The 26413-nt window shown below is 40.5% G+C and overlaps 2 protein-coding genes across 6 annotated transcripts in view; one reads left to right on the top strand and one right to left on the bottom strand.

Moving 5' to 3' along the window:
- ptgfr (prostaglandin F receptor (FP)) overlaps window positions 1–26413 on the bottom strand; it is a 103839-nt gene that overhangs the window by 53021 nt on the left and 24405 nt on the right. The window contains exon 1 of one of the 2 annotated variants that reach the window (XM_061977992.1): window positions 317–432. The exons of the other annotated variant lie outside the window; for it this stretch is intronic. The gene's annotated coding sequence lies outside the window, so the exon portion shown is untranslated. Of the gene's footprint in view, window positions 1–316; window positions 433–26413 lie in introns of those variants that run through there. 2 annotated transcript variants of the gene reach the window in all.
- The window catches only part of slc44a5b (solute carrier family 44 member 5b), a 75247-nt gene continuing 48986 nt past the window's right edge, over window positions 153–26413 (top strand). The window contains exons 1-2 of one of the 4 annotated variants that reach the window (XM_061977988.1): window positions 153–293; window positions 19379–19833. In XM_061977988.1, coding sequence (XP_061833972.1) covers window positions 19557–19833 — 277 coding nt within the window. In that variant the 5' untranslated portion in view covers window positions 153–293; window positions 19379–19556. Of the gene's footprint in view, window positions 294–1305; window positions 2399–19378; window positions 19834–19861; window positions 20557–26413 lie in introns of those variants that run through there. The other 3 variants (XM_061977989.2, XM_061977991.1, XM_061977990.1) reach the window with 3 other exon arrangements.

Genomic DNA, 26413 nt, shown 5'->3' with positions numbered 1-26413 from the left:
ACTAACCCCTAACAAAGAAAATGCTTCGGCGGACCCTTTAAGGCCATTTTGGAATAATTAATGACGTCGAGCTGTAAACAAGACTGACGCTCCAACCTGCGTGGCCGAAGCGAGCATCCTCCGGTGGACCTACCGACCGACACTTCGCCAGCGCCACCCGGTCGCCGCAGATTTTGTTTCGGCTGACGTCCACGGCGGTTCCCACTCGTCTTATGCGGTCCCCGGTTACAAGACGCATTGGTCCCGTTTGAGTGTCATGGCTAGAAAGACCGACATTCCCCCCATCTACTACGGTGAGTCTTTTGTTGTTTCTTACCCGCCACTCTCCTGTAATATCACCGTTATTGCTGCCCGACGGTCGTGTTGCTCCAGCCAGCAGTAAAGGAATGTTAGCACGTCGCTATCAGACAGATGCTAGTGAAGTTACATTGTTCTTGTTTATTAAAACAGGTGCCGTGCTTTCAGCGGCGCACTTTCGCTTTCTGGCAACTTCTAAACAAACTATTCAAATTATCTCATTTTAGACCATAAAACATAACTTTAGGCAGCTACTCTATTGGTGGACTCATATGTCCTTTGTTATATTTATATATATATAATTTTTTTTATCCCTAGTAAAAGAGCCAGGCACCTTTTTTTTATTATTGTTTTTTTAAATTTTATAAACCTTTATTCATAATATGCAACATTTACATACAATCCATACAGCTTTTATCTAATTTCGCTGCCTTCTTGTTTTTAAATACACCTCTTTGCTCTCTGTTTTAGCCAGTGCTTTCATGTTTTTATTTCTATTTTTATCTATGTTTCTGTTTTATCTAGTGTTTATCCAGTGCTTTCATGCTTGTATTTCTATTTTTATCTGTTTCATCTATGTTTCTGTTTCATCTAGTGTTTTTATCCAGTGCTTTCATGCTTTTATTTCTATTTGTATCTGTTTCATCTATGTTTCTGTTTCATCTAGTGTTTTTATCCAGTGCTTTCATGCTTTTATTTCTATTTGTATCTGTTTCATCTATGTTTCTGTTTTATCTAGTGTTTTTCATGTTTTCATTTCTATTTAAATTGTTTATTATATATTCTGACTTTATATTTAAAATTTTTTTTATAACTTTGTAGCACTTTGAGATTTTAACAAATGTAAAGTGCTTTACAAATTAATTCATTATTAATAATATTATAATCCATCCATCCATCCATCCATTTCTACCGCTTGTCCCTTTCGGGGTCGCGGGGGGTGCTGGAGCCTATCCCAGCTGCATTCGGGCGGAAGGCAGTGTACACCCTGGACAAGTCACCACCTCATCGCAGGGCCAACACAGACAGTCAAGAAATAATAATAATCAAAACAAGTACAAAAACAGTACAAAACGGCGCCAGGGGGTTGTAAACTCAATAAAGTAACTCAAATAGAATGCAATAATAATAATAATGGATTAGATTTATATAGCGCTTCTCTACACACTCAAAGCGCTTCACAGAGAAGTGAGAACCCATCATTCATTCACACCTGGTGGTAGTAAGCTACATTTATAGCCACAGCTGCCCTGGAGTAGACTGACGGAAGCGTGGCAGCCAGTTCGCGCCTACGGCCCCTCCGACCACCATTCATTCACCAGTGTGAGCGGCACTGGGGGCAAGGGTGAAGTGTCCTGCCCAAGGACACAACAGCAGTGATTTTGGATGGGAAGGTTCGCAGGGAGCGAACCTGCAACCCTCAGGTTTCTGGCACGGCTGCTCTACACGCCACGCCAAAAATATATATATGTAACAAAATGTAAAGCCATAGGCTCACACAAGTTCCGTAAATAATCCAAATTTGGAGCACAGCATCACAGTTTTCACAGCTTTTTGGTTGTTAGAGGTAGAGAGCGTTTTAAAGTAGAGTTCTAATTCTTTTTTGAAGGCACAAAAAACAGGTCGGGTATTGAGAAACTTACATGTATGAATATAAAACTTAGCCAATACTATTAATGATGTTGCAAATGTAAAAATCATTTTAAAATGTGTTTTCATACAGTGTAAATCCAAATAGCACATCTTTAAAACAAAGCACAAATGTGTCATGGTTATTGTCCAGGATGAAACGACAGATGCCCTGCCATAGTGATCGAGTGCTTTCACAAGTCCAACACAGGTGGTAAACAGTCTCTGGATGCATGTTGCATAAGGGGCAGGTAACATCAATGTCCTTGTATCCAACCATGACAGTCTTTACACGGTAATAACCATGAATGATTTTGAAAGAAATCTCTTTGACTTTGTTCGTAAGGCACCTGCTTTGTGATGACAAAAGTGACATCACAAATATATGTGCCAACGATCAAAGTTACGCAGATTTGCATATCAATCTTCATTACTGAGTGGAACATTCACCACTGATGTAAGGAATCGAATGGTGAGCTTATTTATTTCACAAACACTGATTTTGCCAGGCAGATTTTATGACATGCTTCTTTCATGTATATGTAATTTACTGTGAATTTCAATGGAAGACTGCTTATCTCAATTGTTGTTCTGTAGCTAAAGCAATTATAACTACTATTAATACCGATTGCCTCCCAAATACAAAGTAATTTGTGAGCGATGTTGTATTTGCATCCTCCATAGGAAATGTGTTTATTGCCCAAGCTTATGCACAGAACGTCTGACTGCGTATTTACTCCAGTTGTCTGAGGCTATGTCTACACTAAGCCGAATAACCCCTTAAACGAATAATTATTTAGCCTAAGCCCCCGTTTCAGCCACACTAAACCAGCGTTTAAGGCCCCCCTCCTCTGACAAATTTTTACACGGGTAAGTGCGCAGTCTATTTCTTGAATCTTCAGCTCTTAGCTATGTATGGACTCATTGATCGTTTACAAACTGAGTTCAGAGAGGAAGTCAGAAAGACCGCGTCCCACACAGGAAGTGACGTCAGAAAGAACGCGCCACAGCCAGCTTCATAACAACCGGAGCGAACCACTGGAAAGATGGAGGCGAGTCATCCAGACATGCCCGTGTTTCTCAATCTTCTACATGTACAGACTCTTGTGGAAATCACACATTAATACCTTAAGAGAAGGAAACTCGCAATTGCAACTATTTGGAATACAACACTTCTCAGACGGCAAGAGAACTTTCGAAAATCTGGGTCAGCTGTGATTCTACTTACCAAAAATGTTGTCCATTTGTCGAAGGAGAGACAACGAGAATGCGTGAATGTGATAAAAAAAAAAGGTTGTGTGTGCTTTGTATTACCTGGCAGACGAGTGAAGACTACGGAAAACATCGAATGCATTTGGACTGGCAAAGCAGACTATCAGTTATTGTCCGCCATGTATGTCGCGGACTCAACGTCTAGGTCCAGAGTATATAAAGTCACCAAAAACGAATGGACAATGAAGGTGAAGGCAAAAGAGTGAGGAGTGTCCTGACCAGATATCTAGATCCCTAGATTGATTTTTGTAAAATGTTCTTTATCACATTGTTTACTTTCACAATGTCCATTGAAGATTTGATGAATTTATGATGGCTCAAGAGTGATTCACTACAATAGGGCCACTGGATAACCTTAGCCGGCCGGCTTAGTGTAGAAGGGGCCTGAGTGATCATATTCTTTATCAAAACATTTTAATCAGTTATGACCACCAGATGCCACACTGGTGAGTTTCAAAGGATTGTCCACTTTGAATCTTAGAACTTTACAGTGGATCTATTAAATCATGTTTTTGTAACAAGGTAGTGCTTTGGAAATTTTCAGACTTGGACATCTTGTTGTCACGTGGCATTAGTCCCGCGCTTGTCGACTATGGGCAATGACGTAATATAGCCGCAGGGTAAAGGATATTGGCCGTAGAGTCAATCTGATAAAGCAGCTAATCAATCCAACCCCAACTCTATTTGCATCACAATTACAATAACAGTTTGGAAGGTACCCCGGTTTGAAGGTCACAGTTGGGTTGATTTTTGATACAAATAAGGAACAAAATGCAAAACATATAACTGCTTCGCTTTTTTGTAAACAGCGTCATTGTTTAAAAAAAAAAAAAAAGAAAGCTACAAACTAGGGTTGTACGGTATACCGGTATTAGTATAGTACCGCGATACCAATGAATCCTTTTTGGTACTATACCGCCTCTGAAAAGTACCGGTCCCCCACGCCCCTGTCGTTGTCACTTCGTGTCATTACTGGTTTACGAGGTTTACGAGCAGAGGAGCATGTTCGACAGCACACAATCACAAACTACTTACGAACAAACAAACAGTGCGTAGACAGAAAAGGGAGAACGGATGCATTTTGGCTTAAAAACTAACAATAAAGGTGAAGTTATAACACTGAAACGCCCTCAGGAAGAGGTGCTTTAAGACATTGCTAGCTAGCTAGCGGCTAAAGTCCAGTCGGCAATGTTTAAGCTACTTCTAAATCACTAATCCTCGCCTCCATGGTGACAAATCGAGGAATAGCTAAACATGCTTCACTACACACCATAGCTCACCGGCGTCACATTGTAAACAAACGCCATTGGTGGATCTACACCTGACATCCACTGTAATGATACCAAGTACATGAGCAATGCTACTGTGATTACGTCGATATTTTTTGGCATCACAACATTTTCTTTCGTTTTTTAATATTTATATTATGTTTATAAACTCAGGAATTATGTCCCTGGACACATGAGGACTTTGAATATGACCAACGTATGATCCTGTAACGACATGGTATCGGATTGATACCTACATTTGTGGTATCATCCAAAACTAATGTAAAGTATCCAAACAACAGAAGAATAAGTGATTATTACATTTTAACAGAAGTGTAGATAGAACATGTTGAAAGAGAAAATAAGCAGATATTAACAGTAAATGAACAATTAGATTAATAATTAATTTTTTACCACTTGTCCTTAATCATTTTGACAAAATAATAGAATGGAAAATGACACAATATGTTACTGCATATGTCAGCAGACTAAATTAGGAGCCTTTGTTTGTTTACTTACTACTAAAAGACAAGTTGTCTTGTATGTTCACTATTTTAAGGACAAACTTGCAATAAGAAACATATGTTTAATGTACCCTAAGATTTTTTGTTAAAATAAAGCCAATAATGCCATTTTTTGTGGTCCCCTTTATTTAGAAAAGTACCGAAATAATTTTGGTACCGGTACCAAAATATTGGTATCGGGACAACACTACTACGAACTGCAAGCAAGTAATTCTACAATGGATACTGAACAAAGCCGGCAAACAGCTTTTAACTCATTTATCCACTTGGCTTTGTTTGTTCACATATTTCACCGAGAAGGCAAAGTGTAAAGACTTTCAAGCTCTGGCATGTCTTTGGCACTATCACTAGCTATGACTCCCTCCTGATAGCCAAAGAATGGGCTATGCTGTATTTGTGTGAGAACTCTCTATGCCTTTGTTTCGTACCAAATAAAAAAATGTTATTAAGAATACTGGTTCCTTTACAGCAAGGGTGTCAACCTCATTTTAGATCGGGGGCCACATGGAGAAAAATCTACTCCCAAGTGGGCCGGATTGGTAAAATCAAGGCACGATAACTTAAAAATAAAGTCAACTTTAGAGAGTTTTCTTTTTTTTTATAAATAGAATGAGCACATTCTGAAAATGTACAAATCATAATGTTGTTGGGTTTGTTTGTTTTTTACACTTATATGTTGCGGTTAATAGTATTCTCTTTGTCGTTATTTATACTTTCTATGTGATAATGTTTATCAGTCAACTCATTGGTGTAAATTTTCAATCTATTAAGATACAAAAATAATATCAAAATCAAATTACAGTATGTTATTTATGTAGTTTGCTCATTTTCCTCAATTGGTGCACTAACATGTGGTTTATTTATTTTTTTACATATGTAGCATCATCTACAAAGATACAAAGAATTTCTATTGCGACATCTGGTGGACACACGTAGAACAGCAGTGTCTTTCATTCTAAAATTTTGGCTCATTTTATACCTAGCAAACTCATCCGGATAAAACCTGTTTGCGGGCCGTATGTTTGACACCCCTGCTTTACAGCCTAAACACAATATTGTCAAATCATTTTATCTCGTGTTATGTTTCTTTTCAATTCCTGCCAAAATTCTTACACCTTGCTTTGTATAGCAAATGAATAGGCTATGGACCATCAAGGTTGAAGCGTCTAATTTACCAGATGCTTTTATTATTGTATAGTTCTGCCTCCAGACTCTTGAGTCTTTTCAGAATCCTCCTTGCCTACCACATCATTATCATCTCATTCCACCAAGCAGCCTTTCTCCCAAGTTGTTTATGACAATAACAGTTGTAGCTCTGCTGTGTCTGAGTGACACTGCACTGTTGTCATGATGCAGGCAACAACTTTGTTGCCTCCCTGCATGCTGCTGACCCCGTCTGCCCCCCTCCCGCGTCTCGTGACGGCAGCGCTCTGCCAATCATGGTCGTAAACCTGTCAGTGGTGCTGTGCGGGATCAAGTTACGCGAGGTCATCTGTCTTCATTTAAATCATGAAAGTAACGTTAAAGATTGGCGTAAAGGTGTAATTTCCTCCTTCGCGGTCGCGTCTGACTGCAGTGTGACAAGCCTCTGTTGGCTCAGTGTGAGGATTTAGGGAAGCTGCCCATGCGAGAAATTTCTTAATTAACTGTGCACCAGACTTGACACTTTTTTTTAGTGAATGGAACAAATATTTGGGCATGTCCTATACCCTGTCCCTAAATGGTAATACTGGTACTGGCACTTCAGTAATAGTCTAACCACAGGATCCTTAGATCAAGGGTACAGATATAAATCTATCAATCAATCAATCAAAGATTATTTATATAGCCCTAAATCACAAGTGTCTCAAAGGGCTGCACAAGCCACAACGACATCCCACATCAAGGCAAGAAAAAACTCAACCCAATGGGATTACAATGAAAAACCTTGGAGGGAACCGCAGAACATGTCCTTACTGTATAACAAGGAGCATGCATTTTTTTACATGTCACGCCATTTAACTAATTTCAAACAATTTCGTGAACACGCATGTAGCATTAATGCAAATGAGCCATTTTTTAAAATTTTTTATTTATTTATTTCTTTGTCATAAAAAAATACAATCATGCGTGCTTACGGACTGTATCCCTGCCGACTGTATTGATCTATATTGATATATAATGTACGAACCAGAAATATTAATAACAGAAAGAAACAACCCTTTTGTGCAAATGAGTGTGAATGAGTGTCAAAGGGGGAGGGAGGTTTTTTGGGTTGGTGCACTAATTTTAAGTGTATCTTGTGTTTTTTTATGTGGATTTAATAAAAAAAAAATTTTTAATTTTTTTTTTACATTTCTTGTGCGGCCCGGTACCAATCCCACAGACCGGTACTGGGCCACGGCCCGGTGGTTGGGGACCACTGATATACAGTATCACATACAAGTCTTATGACTACAGTTACATTTTAACAACATTATGCGTGGTTAGGCTATTGTGTGGGTGTTAAGACGGTGTTTTTGTTTTGCCTATTCATTTGCGCAATATGTATATAATTTACTATTCAGCAAATTTTTGGTTTTCTCATTTGTTTTTTCGTTGCGTGTGACTTTTGTGGCTGCATGTACAAATAAATGGCACAGCTGTGGTGGCATCAGGTTGCATCAGCTCTGTGACTTTTAATATCTCCTATGTTCCTTAGTTTTCCTCTTGTTTTCATATCTGTTTTACCTTGTTCTTTGTGGGCTATTTGAGCCTGCACTGCAACCATATGGTTTAAATGTGTGCCTGAAAGAGTGGCAGTAGAACACGGTAACTTCCGAGATTGTCATCATTTTACAATTGAGCTACTGTGGCTGAACCTCAAACGCCTACAAATCATTACCCCACATATCAAAGAAGTTCAGAGACCTTATCCTGGACTACTATGCCAACTTTCGTCTGAGTCCCCTCCGGGACAACAACCTCCAACTGGTACAAGCTTGAAAAGGCGATCATCGCCGGATATACGATCTCAGTCATCCTCTTTGCACTCGCCATAAACATGTTGGTGAAGTCTGCGAAAATTGAGTGTATGGGCCCCTTCACCAAGTCTGGAGTTCGACAGCCGTCCATCCGAACCTTTATGGACGACCAGATAGTGACAACTACATCTGTCCCAGGCTGCAGGTAGATCCTGAACGGTCTCGAGATGATTTCCTTGGCTACAATGAGCTTCAAAGTGGCTTAGTCAAGGTCTCTTGTACTGTAAAGAGTGAAGGTTCCTGGCGGGTGAAGGTTCCTGGCAAGTTCTGCTTCCCACTCGCACCACCAAAACACAATCACTCACTGAGGAACTCGTGAAAAGCTAGCGTAAGATGTTGAGCTGCAGCCTAAAAGACGCAGCCTCCATAGAAGCGACCAACCATGACCTGGAGACCTGGTTAGCCGTAGTGAACAAGTCTGGCCTCCTTACGGCAAAGGGTGTTTGTCGGCACAGGGAAGAGCTGGTCCAAGCAGCAGCAGAACACCTTGCTACAACAAAGCGTAGAGGACATAGAAAAGGTCGCTGATCATTGAGGAATTGTGAGCAGTTGTTGAGAAGTAAGCTCGCCAGATGGTGGAAATGCGGCAACAGGGTGTCTGGTCGAGATGGGAGAAAACTGCAGAGGACCAGGTTTCATCGACTGAGCTGTGGAAAACTGAACCCCATCGGATACAATTATTGATCCAGACGGTCTATGATATGTTGCAAAGTCCATCCAACTTCTTCATCTGGGGAAAATTGGGGACACCAGCTTGCTCCCTATGCCAGAGGCGAGGAACCTTAGAGCACTTCCTAAGCCTTTGGCGCTGGGCGAAGGGCGCCACCGCTGGTGACATGACCAGGTTCTGAAAGCTATAGGGATCAGCCACAGTAAAAGCCTTACTAAAGTGAAGAACACCATTGCTTTTATCAGAGCCGAGGATAAGTCTACAGCAGAAAACTTACCCAAGTCTACCCAGAACACCTCTGGCTTGTTGGAAATGGCATGCAATTGGGAGATGGCAGTTGATCCAAAGAAGCAGCTGAAGTTCCCTGAAGCGATTGTCAAGGCAACATTAAGGCCAGACATTGTTCTTACCTCAGTAGCCTCAAAGCAGGTGAGTCTCTTGGAGATCACTGTGCTTTGGGAGGACCGTATGGAGGAGGCTAACAAAAAGAAGAGGGCAAAATATGCTGAGCTAGTGGAGGAGTGTCAATGGTTGCTGAGCTAGTGGAGTAGTGGCAATGATGCAAGATGCCAACTATTTCTGGGATTTCTGGGACAATACCTCTGCAGTGCCTACAACTGCTGAGCATTACAGGGGCCAGCCAGTAAAGGGCCATCAAGTTTGCCACTGATGCAGCAGAAGTGGCGTCGAGATGGCTGTGGATCAGGAGGGGAGAAGCGTGGCATATAAGATAGCGCTACCTGGACACAAGCTGGGGCTTGAACAACCCCAGCTGGGTCCTCTGGGCGAGGGGGTCTGGTCTGATTGTTTAAAGACCAGAAACCCTGTGTGATCCAAGGTTACATCACTGACGAGGTGTCCAAGGGAACCAGACGTATCTAAAACTGTGTCAAACAATTTCCCTTGTGGATCGATAAAGTTTGTCTAAGTCTAAGTCTTGCGGGGAAAAAATGAATTAATCTCCATAAGTAAATAAAGATAACTTGGCTAACAATTTTGACTTAATTGTCCACTTCCTAATTATTCCTTAGACATACACAAACTGATAACTTACTGGTGATGGTCATTGAATGTTGTGTATTAAAGGGGTTGTTTGCCACATTTACACTGATGCCCAGAGGCATTTTAAGTATTTCAAGCATTATATCCCGCCCTCTTCCGGCTTCTGTAACGTAAAGACGTAACTATGTACGTATGTAACACATGAATGCGCATTAGCTTTGAGTGTTGTTAGCTAATGATAGCGATTTGGATAATTTGCATTAGCTGTCATTGAATAAATATTCTATCAGAACAAGACTGAAAATTGTTCATTAACTGTACAGGGTGAGTGACTACCGTAAACACCACTCATTTTATTTGGGCCGGAAAAAAAGTGTTACACAAACTCAGTAATAAGTGAAAAACAGACTGTTTTAACATATATGTTCTGGTAAACCACTAATGGTGACATAATCTAGCCAATAGTGTTCTTGTTATATTTTTGCTTTGTAACTGTAAGCAAGTTACAAACAGCTCCTTTAATATTGTAGAATTTCGCATAATGTGATATTATTGAAGCCTTGTTATTGTTGATTACAGCTGCATCAAGTTTAATTATTTAGTTGAGTGGATGTGTGTCGAGTGGATCTTTATCCTTTTCCTGAAGTTGTCTGGGATCAAGAGGTGGCCGTATACTCGGGGCGGGCTAATATGGCTTTCTTTATGTCAGGGGTGTCCAAACCTTTTCCACCAAGAGCTGCAAACTGAAGAGATAAGCATGTGGGGGCCATTTTGATATTTCCTTATTCTGTAAAAAGAATTCTAAAACATACATATTTAAAGACACAACTTTTTGTCAGCTTTGTGTTATAGGTGACATGATTGGTTGTACATGATATCGATATTGGAATGAGTATTGATATCAATATTGAGCCTACTTTTAATGTTTTATAGTGTGGAATGTAAGGAAACAGAACAATGGTAGGTTGACTTTGGCTGTCTTGAAGTTGAAGTGGAGTGATAATAGTTTTTTGGTGACACATAGTGGCCACAACAATTAAATTAATCTCATGATGCAGTAAATTGAACGAAGAGGAGAAGTTTGTTACTGAATAGTCTAATACGTTCTGTCTTGGGATATTTTGTATCTGTATTTCATATTTGTTTATATTGGCAAACATGGTGATTTAGACTGCAATATTGTTCAACTAAGGACATATGTCCAGCTTATGTGCTAGATTGTTTGCTTCGCTGTTGTGTAGCTGCTAGCTTCTCGTGGCCTTTTCTGTAAATGACTTCACTAAAACACAAGACCTTATTGGAGGGCATTTAGCTGATGATTGGCTGTCCAGCTTTGGCGTTTGGGTCAGAGGTTGCATTAGATATGTTTGTTGCAAATAATACAGTATAATACAATAATTCTTTTTTTTCCCTGAAATCCGATACTATTTTTGTTTTTTGCTGATATCGGACTGATAACTGATATAATATCGAATCAGGACTCCCCTGGTTTTTTATACAGTTCAGCTTTTTCTCACTACATACAGTCGTGGTCAAAAGTTTTCATACACTTGTGAAGGACATAATGTCATGGCTGTCTTGAGTTTCCAATAATTTCTACACCTCTTATTTTTTTTTGTCATAGAGTGATAGGAGCACATACTTGTTTGTCACAAAAACATTCATGAAGTTTGGTTCTTTTATGAATTTATTATGGGTCTACTGAAAATGTGACCAAATCTGCTGGGTCAAAAGTATACATACAGCAATGTTGATATTTGGTTACATGTCCCTTGGCAAGTTTCACTGGTTGAAGCTCTTGACAAAATCGGTGCAGTTTAGCTAAATTTGTTGGTTTTCTGACATGTACTTGTTTTTCAGCAATGTCCACACGTTTAAGGCAGGACTTTGGGAAGGCCATTCTAAAACCTTAACTCAAACCTGATTTAGCCATTCCTTTACCACTTTGGACGTGTGTTTGGGGTCATTGTTCTGTTGGAACACCAAACTGCTCCCAAGACCCAACCTACGGGCTGATGATTTTATGTTGTCCTGAAGAATTTGGAGGTATTCCTCCTTTTTCATTGTCCCATTTACTCTTCTCTGTAAAGCACCCGTTCCTTTGGCAGCAAAACAGGCCCAGAGCATAATACTACCACCACCATATTTGACGGTAGGAATGGTGTTCCTGGGATTAAAGGCCTCTTCTTTTCTCCTCCAAACATATTGCTGGGTGTTGTGGCCAAAACGCTCAATTTTTGTTTTATCAGACATCACATGGACACAGATAAGACGTTCTGGAGGAAAGTTCTCTGGTCAGATGAAACAAAAATTGAGCTGTTTGGCCACAATACCCAGCATATGTTGGGCATATCTGTTTGCTTTTTTTCTTACATTCATATTGCTGTTTTTTTGTTTGCTTTTACTTCGACAATAAGCTGCGGGCACATCATAATAAGACGCAACTTCAAAAGCAAGCATTTGTGCGCCTCTTCCTTCAAAAGCGGAGCAAACAATTGAGGGAGATGATAGATTCTTCTAACATTTGGTGCTCATAAACAGGCTCTAAGGATGCATTATTGTTAGAGCATTATTAAAAAGTCAATAGGGGAAGTATTAAACGGCCACAGTGTGGCACTGATAACCCCATTACTATTTATAATGTACTTGCTCCCACCAAGACTCCGCAAAATGCAACATTAGCTTGAGGCTTTTCAAACTATGACGGCCCAATTAACCTCCTTAATTGAGTTGTAGCACTTTTTGAAATAACACACGATAGATTGGTGCCGACTGACTGTGATGTACAGTGTGTAGTTTACTGTATACGGTTAATATTTTAGTTGACTACATCCAACTGCTGCAGCCACGTCTCCCCCAGAAGGATGCAAGGTCACATGGCAGCAACAACACTTTACTCCACGGTGCAGAGCAGCAGGCTCACTGTCAGCGGCTGACACTCTCAGATGCTAACGTCCCCTCCTGGGGTTCGAATCCCAACCCGGATCCCTGTGTTGTTGTTTTTTAAAAAGATGTCAGCTCTTTTTCTAGGCTGTTGGAGTACTGTTAAGAGACCATCCAGTAGGCTTAAAAGAAGCCAGATTGCTGACTACACCATCCTCTTAAGTAAGCTTGCTAATATTTAAAAAGATCCCTGCGGGAGGGAAGCCGCCAAGTAAATTTAAATCGCTGATCCTGGATGTTGATGTCTTGTCTTAGTAAGGACACAAAAACTTAAAAAGGTGCTGCTTTTCTCTGGAGGGAGAACATATGTGCAAGGATACAGCAAGGGCAATGGGGAGGAAAAAAAGGATGGATATTATCTTGAAACATCCTTAATGTTTGGCGGTGGGGTAAAAAAAGAGCCATCTGGTGCTTCTCAGCTGCAGTGATTGCTTCCGAGATGAACTCCAACAGGAAGTGTGGGAGACTTGTGTGATTGTGGTGTGTGAATTCATGCAAAGTACACAAATGGTGAAATGCCTGGCACACTGCTGCAAATCCACAACCGTAGTAGTAAACAAGCATGGCAAGTATTAGGACACCTAGATGGTATGAATACCAGCCACTAGTGTTGTCACGATACCAATATTTTGGTACCGGTACCAAAATATTTCGGTACTTTTCTAAATAAAGGCGACCACAAAAAATGTCATTATTGGCTTTATTTTAACAAAAATCTTAAGGTACATTAAACATATGTTTCTTATTGCAAGTTTGTCCTTAAATAAAATAGTGAACATACAAGACAACTTGCCTTTTATTAGTAAGTAAGCAAACAAAGGCTCCTAATTTAGCTGCTGACTTATGCAGTAACATATTGTGTCATTTATTGTTCTATTTTGTCAAAATTATGAAGGACAAGTGGTAGAAAATGTATTATTAATCTACTTGTTCATTTACTGTTAATATCTGCGTGCCTTCTCTTTTAACATGTTCTATCTACACTTCTGTTAAAATGTAATAATCCCTTATTCTTCTGTTGTTTGATACTTTACATTAGTTTTGGATGATACCACAAATTTGGGTATGAATCCAATACCAAGTAGTTACAGGATCATTCATTGGTCATATTCAAAGTCCTCATGTGTCCAGGGACATATTTCCTGAGTTTATAATCATAATATAATTTTTTTTTTTAAACGAAAACATTTTGTGATGCATATCGTTGTAATAATAGTAGTATCGACTAGATACGCTCCTGTACTTGGTATCATTACAGCGAATGTTAGGTGTAGATCTACCAATGCTGTTTATATTGTAGCGTCCCAGAAGAGTTGGTGCTGCAGCGAATTCTGGGAATTTGTTCTGTTGTGTTGCGGTGCAAATATTCTCCCAAAATGTGTTTGTCATTGTTGTTTAGTGTGGTTTCAATATATGGCACATATTTATGACAAGTGTTGGCATTGTTCATACGGCCACCCCTGTGACATGTATGGCTGTTGACTAAGTATTCCCTTCATTCACATGTTGTTAGGGTGTGTCGTCTAAATGGTTAACTAATCGGTCATATTGAAATCTTTTCTTGACTTTTTCAACTATAGACAAGATTTTAGTCATTCACTATCATGGCTCTGGTGTGTAGTGAAGCATGTATAGCTATCACTCGTCCTACAGGTTTGATACTTGAATTTATCGTACTTGATTTGTTGCCATGCAGACAAGGACTAGTGATTTTGAAGTTACAACACTGCTGACTGTGTACAGACATTAGCCGCTAGCTAGCTAGCCATGTCTTAAAGCACCTCTTCCTGAGGGCATTCTGCATGACACGACGTGACGACGAAGGGGGACCAGTACTTTTTAGAAGTGGTATAGTACCGAATATGATTCATTAGTATCGCGGTACTATACTAATATCGGTATACCGTACAACCCTACCAGCCACTCCTAGTGGAATACTTTGCACAAGTCCATTTGTGAGGTTAGAGGTCACTGATATTGGTACCTCGCTCGTTCTGTTCTCGTTCATCTCAAAGCGGTCGTTCATCTCAAAGCGGTCAGATAGAGTTGAAGTCAGGGTTCTCAAGTTCTACCACACCATAGTCATCGAAGCATGCCTTCTTTTGCACTACCAAAAAGGGAATGACCCAAATTCCATCAATCAATCAAAGTTCTACCACACCATAGTCATCGTAGCATGCCTTCTTTTGCACTATCAAAAAGGGAATGACCCAAATTCAATCAATCAAAGTTTACTCATATAGCCCTAAATCACGAGTGTCTCAAAGGGCTGCACAAGCCACAACAACATCCTCGGCTCAGATCCCAAATTGTTAACATAACGTTTGAAACCTAGACGATTCAATTGATTTAGAAACTAAATCATCATTAATGAATTGCAATATTGACGCAATAATGAGCCGATTATACATATTTTTCAAGACAAAACCAAAGACAAATAACGAAATAAATCAGTGTTATTGAAATAATCCTAATCTATTCCACTGGAACCTCGATTTAGGAACTTAATTGGTTCTTGAACGAGGTTCGTATATACAAAAATGTTTGTAGAATGAGAGCAAACTTCTTCATTAGAAACAATGTAAATATGAATAATGGGTTACAGCCTGGACAAAAGTCCATATTTTAGTAAGACTTTGTACACCTGAACAAAATATAAACGGCCATACAGGTCTGTATCAAACACACACAACAAGGGGTGATGGATCAACTTTCTATTTAACAACAACGCCGAAGCAACACTATTTAGCCCAGAGGTGTCAAACTCATTTTAGATCGGGGTCCAGTTGGAGAAAAATCGACTCCCAAGTGGGCGGGACTGGTAAAATCACGGCACGATAACTTAAAAATAAAGACAACTTCAGATTGTTTTCTTTGTTTAAAAATAGAACAAGCACATTCTGAAAATGTACAAATCATAATGTTTTGTTTTTTTACACTTACATGTTGCGGTTAATAGTATTCTACCTTCATTTGTCGTTATTTATACTTTCTGAATAAATTATGTGATAATGTTCATCATCTCATTGGTAATTTTTGATCTATCAAGATGAAAAAATATCAAAATCAAATTACAGTATGTTATTTATGTAGTTTGTTCATTTTCCTCGACTGGTGTACTAAACATCATGTGGTTTTTTTTTTTTTTTAGATATGTACCGGTAGCATAATTTACAAAGTTACGAAGAATTGCTATTGCGACATCTATTAGACACATTTAGAACTGCAGTTTCTTTCATTCAAAAATTTAGACTCATTTTTATACTTAGCAAACTCATCCCGCGGGCCGTATAAAACCTGTTTGCGGGCCTGATCCGGCCCTTGGCCGTACGTTTGACACCCCTGATTTAGCCACAACACACACATTGTCTCTAGCCTTTTTTGCACTCAGTTTGAAATGACAAAAATCCTTAACTATAACATGCCAGGTCGCTACAATGTTGAATAAGAAAATAAAATCAACTTTACCTTGTTAGTTAAACGTGTTTTGCCTGCAGCAGGGGGCAGGGGGGATGCAGTGTTGACAACACTGTCAACAAGCCATGTGTGGTTTGAAACATTCAAACCACACATGGCTTGTCCATTGCTTTTTTTGGAATCACATTGAGCTAGCAAAACTAGAAAAATTCTGTAAAAAGGCTAAAGGACACTTAAAAAGCACACAAAGTAGCAATTAGCACAGTAGCTATCGACAGCACTGCTCTGTTGACGGAGTTTGATCAGCCCGCCCACAATGGATGTGCTGCTGGGCACGGAGACTAAGTTAGTACAAAAAAAACATTTCTAATTGGTCTGTGGCTCATAAATAGAAAAGTTTGTATAATCAGGGGTTTGTGAATTGAGGTTCCACTATTTATATTTCCTAGCTGCAGGAAAGTTGATTACTCCACTTCTTTAATCTTAAACTTAGCTATAACATTTCTTTTTTTCCCAGACTTTTTCCGGGGCCGTCTTATATTTGGATCACTATGGTAATCTGTCCAGTTTGCCTTTAACATAAAGAGCTTTTTGCATTAGTTTTTCTCCTAGCTGCTGGAGTCTTTGTTTCAGCTGGTATTTTTATTGTTGAACACTCTTATTGTTGAGTTTGTGTGTGTCAGTTCCCAGATTGTGACGTTTCTTGTGTTATGTTTGTAACCTCAGTCACTGCTGTCGTTGGCTTTGAATACAGTACATCCCGGAGGAAAGCACAAAACCCGAAGTGTTTTGGTGTTGTCCACAGTGAATTGGCAGAAGTGTTTTCATCTAAAATAAATGAATATACAGTATAACACTTACTTAGATGTTGCCTCCATCCCAGAGAGCCGCATCATTTTTAGTATCTTGCAGAATTTTCATCCTTCCCTGTACTCTCCCCATTTGCATTTGTAGCGCCATCCTTCATCCTTCACCCAATGATGCTGTGTAAGTTGTGCTAAGGAAAAAATGCCACAACTTGAATACAGCACCTGCTATGCAGGAAGATAGTGAGTTTTTCTTGCCACGTGGGCATGTACAGTATATGTGCGTACTGGATGCATTTACAGTGTAGGAAGGTGGAGTTTTACTTGCATCCTTTCCACAAGACTTTATGTCCATTTGTGAGGTCACTTGTGTTAGATCCTGGCTTGCCATTTCTTATTGACACATTCTAAAGCTGTTTGAGGGGGATAAAGTAAGGTTTTTAACACATAAGTAATTCGAGCATGCCTTTTTTGGTCATTCGGTTCCCCCAAAGTTGGAAGCATAGGTTAAAAGTAGAGATGTCCGATAATATCGGCCGATAAATGCTTTAAAATGTAATATCGGAAATTATCGGTATCGGTTTCAAAAAGTAAAACTAATGACTTTTTTTTAAAACTTCGCTGTACGCAGCGGTAAGTACAGAGCAGTTGCGTTTCCAAGGCAGCAGCCCCTCCCCTCTCCCTACACAACACAGGAGTTGACGACTGCAGCATGAGAGGTTTACTGGCGACGCTTGATGACCTCATCAAACCGCCGCGCACGGAGCATAACAACAAGAGTGTGTTGTTGCCGGTGCTGTAGCCGTGGCTAACAAGCCAGCTCGCTTGGTGACTGACTAACGACACCATGTCTATGGTTTGAGATTATTTTAAAGTGTGTCTGATGGCCAATGACTGCAAAAAGTTGGTTATGCGAGGAGGAACCAAGACGTCTTCTTTTAATACAAGCAATTTGATCTCCCACCTCTTCAAGAATCATAAAGAGATACAAGATGAATACAAGCGGAAGATGGATGAAAAGCAAACACCGAAAAAAAGTAGTACCACACAGTTGTCGCTTAAAGACTCAGCCGAGAAAAAACAAAAATACAACAAAAACCACCCCAAGGCGAAAGCCCACGTTGTGGTCAGGAACAACACACGCAGTATGGCAAAAACTACGGTGGAGTTTGGTGTGGCTAGTCTGCCCTGCATGGCGCACACTTTGCAGCTTGCAGTGAACGTATACTTTGGACTGAAGCTGTGTACCTTCATTGTTTTTGTAGCTGTTGTTTTGAGGCATGTTTAAAAAATACAAAAAATAATGCACTTTGTGAAAGTCAAAGTATAGTATTTCCCATAGTTGCAGTGGGTATCAGGATTATCTCAGGGAGAGCATGTCCCAAATTCCAAGCTGCTGTTTTGAGGCATGTTAAAAAAAAATAATGCACTTTGTGACTTCAATAATAAATATGGCAGTACCATGTTGGCACTTTTTTCCATAACTTGAGTTGAAGTTGTTCTCTTATTTTGGAAAACCATGTTACATTGTTTAATGCATCCAGCCGGGCATCATAACAAAATTAGGCATAATAATGTGTTAATTCCACAACTATATATATCGGTATCGGTTGATATCGGAATCGGTAATTAGAGAGTTGGACAATATCGGAATATCGGATACCGGCAAAAAAGCCATTATCGGACATCTCTAGTTAAAAGAACTATACATTAAACTAAACCATCATTAATAATTGACCAAATGTACCCTAATACAGCGCTTTTCAATTACTTTCAGTATAAAGAAAACATTTCACATTTCGTTGTAATGCCAGTATGCTAACTTTATCAGCTAATTTTACACTTTTTTCTCCGATTCCACAGCCATAGACCTTAGTTATATAACTTATGTGGCACATGCTAACTGTTAGCATGTTAACGTTAAGATGTGAGCATGCCAACTTTTTCAGCTCATTTTGCAGCTGTTTACCCCAGAGTCATATAACTTGGTACATGACGCATAAAAATTATGATTCTAATGTATTGATTGCGATTGAAAATTCTGTAATACCCTCCCACTCTCCATGACTGAGGTTGCCAGATAGCAGCCGAATCCGAATTCTACTCCCAAGGAACTTCAAATGGCAATCGCCGAGTCCTACGCTGTAGGTTTCTCTTGTTTATGCTTCTTGCAAGATGGTTTACTAAGTAATTATGCCACATTTTACTGATGTCGATTAGTGAAATGTATTTGTAAAGTTACGCAGCAATATTTTCGTCGGGAGTCGGGACAGATTGTTGGCATTACCCTGCTGTCCCCCAATGTCTAATTTGAACACGGACTACCATCGAAATAATTATAAATAATAATATATAATATATTATATATTGCATAGCCCTACTTTGATGGCAAGTCAAGGCCAACAGTAAAATTACCACCACATTTCGTTCACCATAACTCTACGTTGCATCCAACCTGACTGACAGTCTGACCCAGTTTGATTTAGAATATATATTTACTATATATACTATACTATACTAATATTACCTCCATTTATTACTATTGCAGATTTTGGTGCTTGGTTTCCTGTTGAATATTGTTCACCTTTGACACTTTGGGGTTTAAATAAATATTTGTAAACTGTTCTAAACTGCGTGCCTTGCCATCCTTGGTTTGAAAGTCTGGTTTACAAAGGTTACATTACCTTCACCTGAGGCTGGGTGTGACAAATGGTGGCAGCGGTGGGATGGCCAGCCGCGGTGGGATGGCAAGCCGCGGTGGGATGGCAAGCCGCGGTGGGATGGCCAGCCGCGGTGGGATGGCAAGCCGCAGAGTTTACAACAAACCTGGCAGAGGGCGGGCCAGAACTGGTTTGAAATCCAAAGTGTCTAAGGTGGCAATGACAGAGGAGGCTAATGAGATGGCCGGTCGAGGGGCCAAGGCGATGAGGCTGGACCGGGCGACCATGGCTGAGGAGCGTGAAGTTGGGTGGAACACCAAGGAGTCTGAAGAAGACGGAAAAGGTTATGAGAACTCTGGGGCTAGGTGTAAGCAGCATAGGAAGGGGTCTGGGAAGGCTAGGTGTTATGCTGAGCCACCGAGGCCTGAAAGAGTGCTAGGTGAACCTACCCTGGTTAACATGTTCTAAGACTTTTTGATTGGACAGCAACGTCGGGAAGGTGTCCTGGAGTTAAAAACTGCCTGTGCAAGGCCTAGTCTAGACCACTCACTCACTAACCAAAATGCTAACCGTACTCTTGATGATAGTCGTTGTGATCAGTCGCCCAAACCCAAACCCAGAACTTGCCCACATCCAACTCTTAGTCCTCAAGCGTCGCTGTCCAGAGATTCCTTCCCACCTGACCATCATCTCCGTTAAGGCCCAGCAGGGTGAGGACATTGAAAACGTTCTTGTCCGCTTCGTCGCTCGCACCTGGGGCTGGCCTCAGTCTGACTGGGCATGCAGACTCGTTCCAATCTTGACTGGGAAAGCCCTGGATGCCGACTATGTGATGGAGGAAGATGCTTCAAACGTCTACGCTGACCCCCTGGTTAATCTCCCAAGGAGACTTACAACAGACTCAAAGGTCTCTACAGAAGATGGATCAAGCCAGAGAAGCGTTCCAAAGATGAAATCTCAGAGCTTTTCATTCTTGAGCAAATACTTCGCATGCTGCCCAACGAGATGAAGACTTGGGTCAAGAAACACAAGCCAGAAGATGGACTTACTGCTGCTAAACTTGCAGGTTAGTACTTGAATGCTTGTAAAGGACTCCGAATGCCAAGGCAGCAGAACAACCATGTAGCAGCCCAAGGTGCAGCCGACCTGTCACACCAAAGAGGTGAGCAGAAAGCAGGTGGTTCCAGCACCTCAGGGGACAAGAAAGGGTTCCCGAGACAGGGTTCAGTGAAGGATCTCATCTTCTACCATTGTCAACAGCCAGGGCATCGAGTCTCAGTCAGTCCCTTGAAAGGTCCAAAGCTTTCCAGCTTCAGTCATGGCACCTGCTCTTGCACCCGATCCTGAACCTGAGGCCGAACCTGACTCTGAGCCTATCATGATGTCAGCTCGCGTTAATGGCTGTCCAGTGCAAGCACTGTTGGACACAGGTAGTAGCCCCATGACACTGCTGAACCATTCTATTGTGTCACTTGGCAATCTTGACTATCAGCATGCCACAGTCATTCAATGTGTCCATGGTGATCAAAGAAGATATCCCGTGGCTGATGTGACCGTCGTCATTGATGACCAGGGTTTCTTGCTCTGTGTGGGGGTTCTTGACCACATGCCCCATGACATGATCTTGGGCAGAGACTTTCCTATTCTGCATGATCTTGTTCATCAGGCACGCAAGCAGAAAGCATTCTACTCCAACCCTTCAAGAGGCTGATCAAGTACTCACCTGGGCAGGAGCTTCTTCCTGACTTGGACGCTTCTCTATGCCAGGGTAGTCAGAAGGGCCCCCTGAAAAGCAAGTGCCAGCGCCGCCTGGAGAAGATCCAAGGTACTCCACTGTTGGGTGATGTGTCAAGCTTGAAACCTGATGGAGAGTGGCAGGTACCTGAAGACATCCAAGCTACAGAGAGCTGACGTCTCACTGGCTCCCCTACTGGCTAAGATGCTAACATCCCTTTGCAGCCAGACCAGGGTGAGAAGTATGTCCTGGAGGATGGAGTCCTGTATGTAGCAGATCAGCCAGAGAAACGCTTAGTGGTCCCTACGTAGGCCCCTTGTACTACATCTTGTTCATTCCATACCCCGCCTGGTCATTTTGGGCAAGACAAGACACTCTCTCGAGTCAAAGCTTGCTTCTTTTGACCTTTAATGGTCGAAGATGTTATCAATTATTGTTCACCTTTGACACTTTGGGGTTTAAATAAATGATTGTAAATGTTTACAACTGCGTGCCTTGCCATCCTTGGTTTGAAAGTCAGATTTACAAAGGTTATATTACCTTTACCCGAGGTGGGGTGTGACACTGACGCACTGCATTGTCTTCCATTTACGCACATCACTGTCTTTCAGTGCAGAGTGCAATTCTATAAGCCAACCCACGTTACGCAAAAACCACGATACGCATAAATCATATAGCCTACTACCATGTCAATACACAAAGTAGAAAATCATTACATGTAATGCATTATATTGTGCCAAGCAAATACCACCCCATATGTGTTTGATGCACATACTGTACCAGAAACCGCAATTAGGCGTGCTAATGTTGGAACGCATTTCCTCAGCATATCAGCATATTCAGAACGAAATAGGCATGGACACTACCCATATCCACTTAGGCTAACGGGCATATATTTCCCCCTAATGTTGATGTGTCATTGACCGGGCTAGCATGCTAAGTATTCATTGCACGAACATACTAGCTGTGTTAGACAAGATCATAGACTGTATTAGACAATACGAAATGTACCATTTCTATTTATTAAAAGTAAAGTTAAAGTTAAAGTACCACTGATAGTCACACACACACTGGTGGTGAAATTTCTCTCTGCATTTGACCTATCCCCTTGTTCCACCCCCTGGGAGGTGAGGGGAGCAGTGAGCAACAGCAGTGTGATTTAACCCCCAATTCCAACCCTTGATGCTGAGTGCCAAGCAGGGATGTAATGGGTCACATTTTTATAGTCTTTGGTATGACTCGGTCGGGGTTTGGACTCACGATCTACCGATCTCAGGGCGGACACAAAGAAGAAAACGTAAATGCCTGACTTACATATCAAGGAGGAAATTAGCAAATTTGGCGTCAGATGAAAAAATATTCTCCACCTTCAATCCTCTCCATCATTCAAATGCATCCCCGATACAAATCCTTGTTTTGTTCCTGGCTTTGTCATGAATAAGTTGAGAATCGTAACAACGCCTTTTAGATTTACTAATGTCTGACATGTTTAGTAACTTTACCAGTGGCATTAGCTCGACGAAGAGGGCCGTGCGTAACTGGCAACCTGGATGTGACACACTCAGACTTTTTAATTGGTCAAACGGTAGAGGGCGGGGCATCAAAATAAAAACAATAACAATATTTCAGGGCTGTAAGTAATTTTGAAATGAACATATCCCGGCTGAACTACCGTTATGAGGTTATTCAAAAAGAACATTATTTATTAATGGCTTTTGACATATCAGGGCCATTTAATGATGACTTGACATGAAATTATTACATATGGCACCTTTAAGATATGTTCTGAGTTACAATCTTAGTCATGCAACAAATCGTGCTCATAAGTTAAGTAGCCAATATATGTGTGTAAATAAGTAAAGATTCTTTACATATAAGATCTGTACATTGATTTCCCTTTTTAATCGGAGGAATGTTTGTTTGTACTTTTTTTTATGTTGGTTCCTCTGATGTAAATATTAGTGACCACAGCTATAAACCCTAATTGAAATTGTACTGGGATGTTTACAGACCAATCCTTCATTGCTTCATCCCCTCCGCCTAACCACAATGATTGTCACGTGTTGTGACATTGTCCAAAAAGAGCGCCACATCCATACATGAGTAAGCAGCAGCTAAAGGAGCTCGTAACGTACGCGGCCACAGCGTAGAATGCCTGCCAGGCTTTTTCCAAACTGTTGACTACAGTTCTCCATTCAGCCTGACCAAAAGCCACTATTGCTTTGCAAACTGCAGTGCAGGCCAAACAGCTGTCATCTAATGGCATCAATGGCCATCCCCTTCCTCATTACCACTTAATCACCTATATGTTGTTATTTCAGCACTGTTTCTTTTTTCGTTCATTTGTTTGCTGAATCATGGGGAAAAAAGTACGATGTCGACTATTTGTGCATAAGCCAAGATAAAACACTAAATTTTGGCACGGATTCCGATAAAAGTGCTGATCATTTGTTTTCCATTTTTCTAAACAATGCAAGTTAATTTTCTCTACTATTGATGCTGACACAAATTAGTACTGTCCTTTGTGATGTTGTAATGATTTTGCACCCTCATTAGTCTGTCTGTAGCCTCAGATCCTGCTAGCTATTGCTAATACTACTGACCAACTCCGCAACTCTGAAGTAAGCATAGTTACTTCCGAGTCAAGTAACAACACATTTTTTAACCCAATCTGTTGTCTCAAAAAATAGGTCTAGTTTGTTGACTCGCAATCTGCCCCCCTGCCACCATCTCTCATTGATGATCGCTGTGTGGTTTCTGCCTGCTCCATATGGCCAAACCTTTTTTTATCCTGCCCTGCAGGTGTCCAGCACATGCTTTGCAATCCACTCTAGCAACAGATGAAGCCTACTCGGATGAGAGGCGAATTTCATCTTCTAAGACAAACCAAACAGTCCAGTTGCGATCGATTGAATGCCCTGAGATTACAATGACGTAGATGAATGAGAACATTCATAGACACACTCTAGCAATAGTTATTGACGTGCTAAATAAACTTGACGAACAATTTGTTTCTTGGTCAATTGCTGATTTAGATACATCCACTCAGTCATATTTTGTCAACCTCAGGGTTCAATCCTTGACCCGATCTTTTTTTTCCCTTTCATCGATATGCAGCTTATATCATGCTGTTGATTGGTCATCTCCTTTTACATACACCCAGCTTAATTAAAAAGTGATTATAACCAACCAAGATCAAACACTAATATGCATATTTTCTTGATGTTTCATCAAAACCAAAATTTTCCCAAGAAGCTCGTTCATCTTGTTTTCTTTTCGTATGCTAAAAAATATTGCCAGTTTTATTTCATATTTTTCTTAAAAAGAGCTGAGAAAATAACCCATGTTTTTCTTTCTTCCTTTAAGGATCCCAATAGTGTTTTGTTTCTAAAACTAGTCTGTAATTACAAAACCTCCTTTGAGTAGCTCCTTCAGCATTAGACTTACATTCACAGTGCAGTTTTGTTGTATCTTATCTTCTATCTGAGTGAGCAATATGTAGTATGTATTGCTATTTTTTTTTCCTTACGCTTTACTTCTGTTACTGAATGTAAAAACCTGCACTGCAACAACGTAATTTCCCCATGGTGGGATAGATAAAAGTCTACCCAAACCTATTCTATGCTGCAGAGACAGAGCTGAGAAAGGCTTTTTGGCCCAATTTACTCCATACCAATCCCTTTTACTTCAAAACATTTTTAAGGATTCTACTGATCACATTCAGAGCCCTTTGTGGCATTGCATTATCTGAGAATTTTTAAACCCCTAACCCAGAACTCTCTACTAACTCATCTCACATCTAATTGCTCCTGAATGTCCCACATTTTAAATGAGGATTTTCTGGCTTTGCCTGAGTTTACCTCCCTTCATCTCCATTATTAATAGTGGACTTAAAAAGTTCTTACTTAAAACTCTAGCTGAGCAAATGTTTCTCTGATGTGAGTTGATGAGTCAAGCAGCAATCCCGAGCTGAATAAGTATTTTTTATAAGCATATCTAAAGATAAGCTAACTCTTGACACCAGACTACAAGGACTGTGTTTACACTTTGGCACACCTATACACCAGGTGGTATGTTTTATGTATTTTAATTTAATATTTTTAATGCCAAAAAATATACAAACACCATTACGGTTTAGCATATGAAGTAGTTTAGTGGAACAGATTTGACAAATTTGCGTAGGGATTAAGGCTGAAACGACGCGTCGACGTCATCGGTTACATAAATACGTCGACGTTGTTTTTATGCGTCGACGCGTTTACGTCACACTGCCGTCATGGCGGAGCGCAAAGCAGATGATGCGAGCGGTGCGAGCGAGGGGAAAAAAGCACGCCAAAAGTCGTCAAAAGTGTGGGAGTATTTCAATAAACGGCCTAATAATGTCTCGTCAGCTGACGCGCAAGCTCGCAACCGTGGCTGTTTAGCAACCAGCCAAACCCCACTTAATAAAATTATATTTTATCTTAGAGCACATCCGCATCCCTATTCACCTAGGCAACCCCAGGAAATGTATATAATTCGGCATTATTTCGGCCAGTCGGCTTATAAAATCAGAGCCGATCAGTTTACGTTCACGCGCAGGTATAACGCGGCGCGCTCCTGTCTCATCTGCTGGTGCGCGAGCCCAGTAATTAGACCGCTGTGTCAAATCAAGGAGTACAAAAGACGCCAGCGCAGAGTGGAAAAGGGTTTAGTTCATTACAGATAACCAAGAGTTGTGCCAAAAGTATGTAAGATTTAATATTTCTCTTCGTGGGTGTGGCGCACCTATTGCGCTGGTGAGATTGGAGATTGCTTCATCAGGAGGGTGAAGTCGCTCAACTTAAAGTGTTGGATTTAACTGTGTTGGATCATTGGCTGCTGGTGAGGGCATAGAAAAAGGGGCATTTTTCTACCAGTAGACAGCGTTTAAGATTGAGTGTTTCACTGCTAAATTAATAATATATTTATATTGAATATAGATTTTAAATATGTATCTAAATAGGTGGTTAATTGGTTAGGTATTTATGTATTTGCATATTGGGTTTTCTGTTGCATTTATCTATTGTGTTTCTGGGTTTAAATGTATTTTATATGTATCTTGGTGCATTTATGTTGAGACAATTTATTTAAAATCTGTTTTAACTTAAAGGGAAAAGATGTGTCCATTTTCTTGCACTTGTTTAATGGTTAAGAGTTTGATAGCCTA

The sequence above is a fragment of the Nerophis lumbriciformis genome, linkage group LG18 (assembly GCF_033978685.3).
Source record: "Nerophis lumbriciformis linkage group LG18, RoL_Nlum_v2.1, whole genome shotgun sequence".
Classification (NCBI taxonomy): domain Eukaryota; kingdom Metazoa; phylum Chordata; class Actinopteri; order Syngnathiformes; family Syngnathidae; genus Nerophis; species Nerophis lumbriciformis.
Note: the sequence above shows the minus strand (reverse complement) of the source record. Positions and strands in the feature narration are given on the sequence as shown.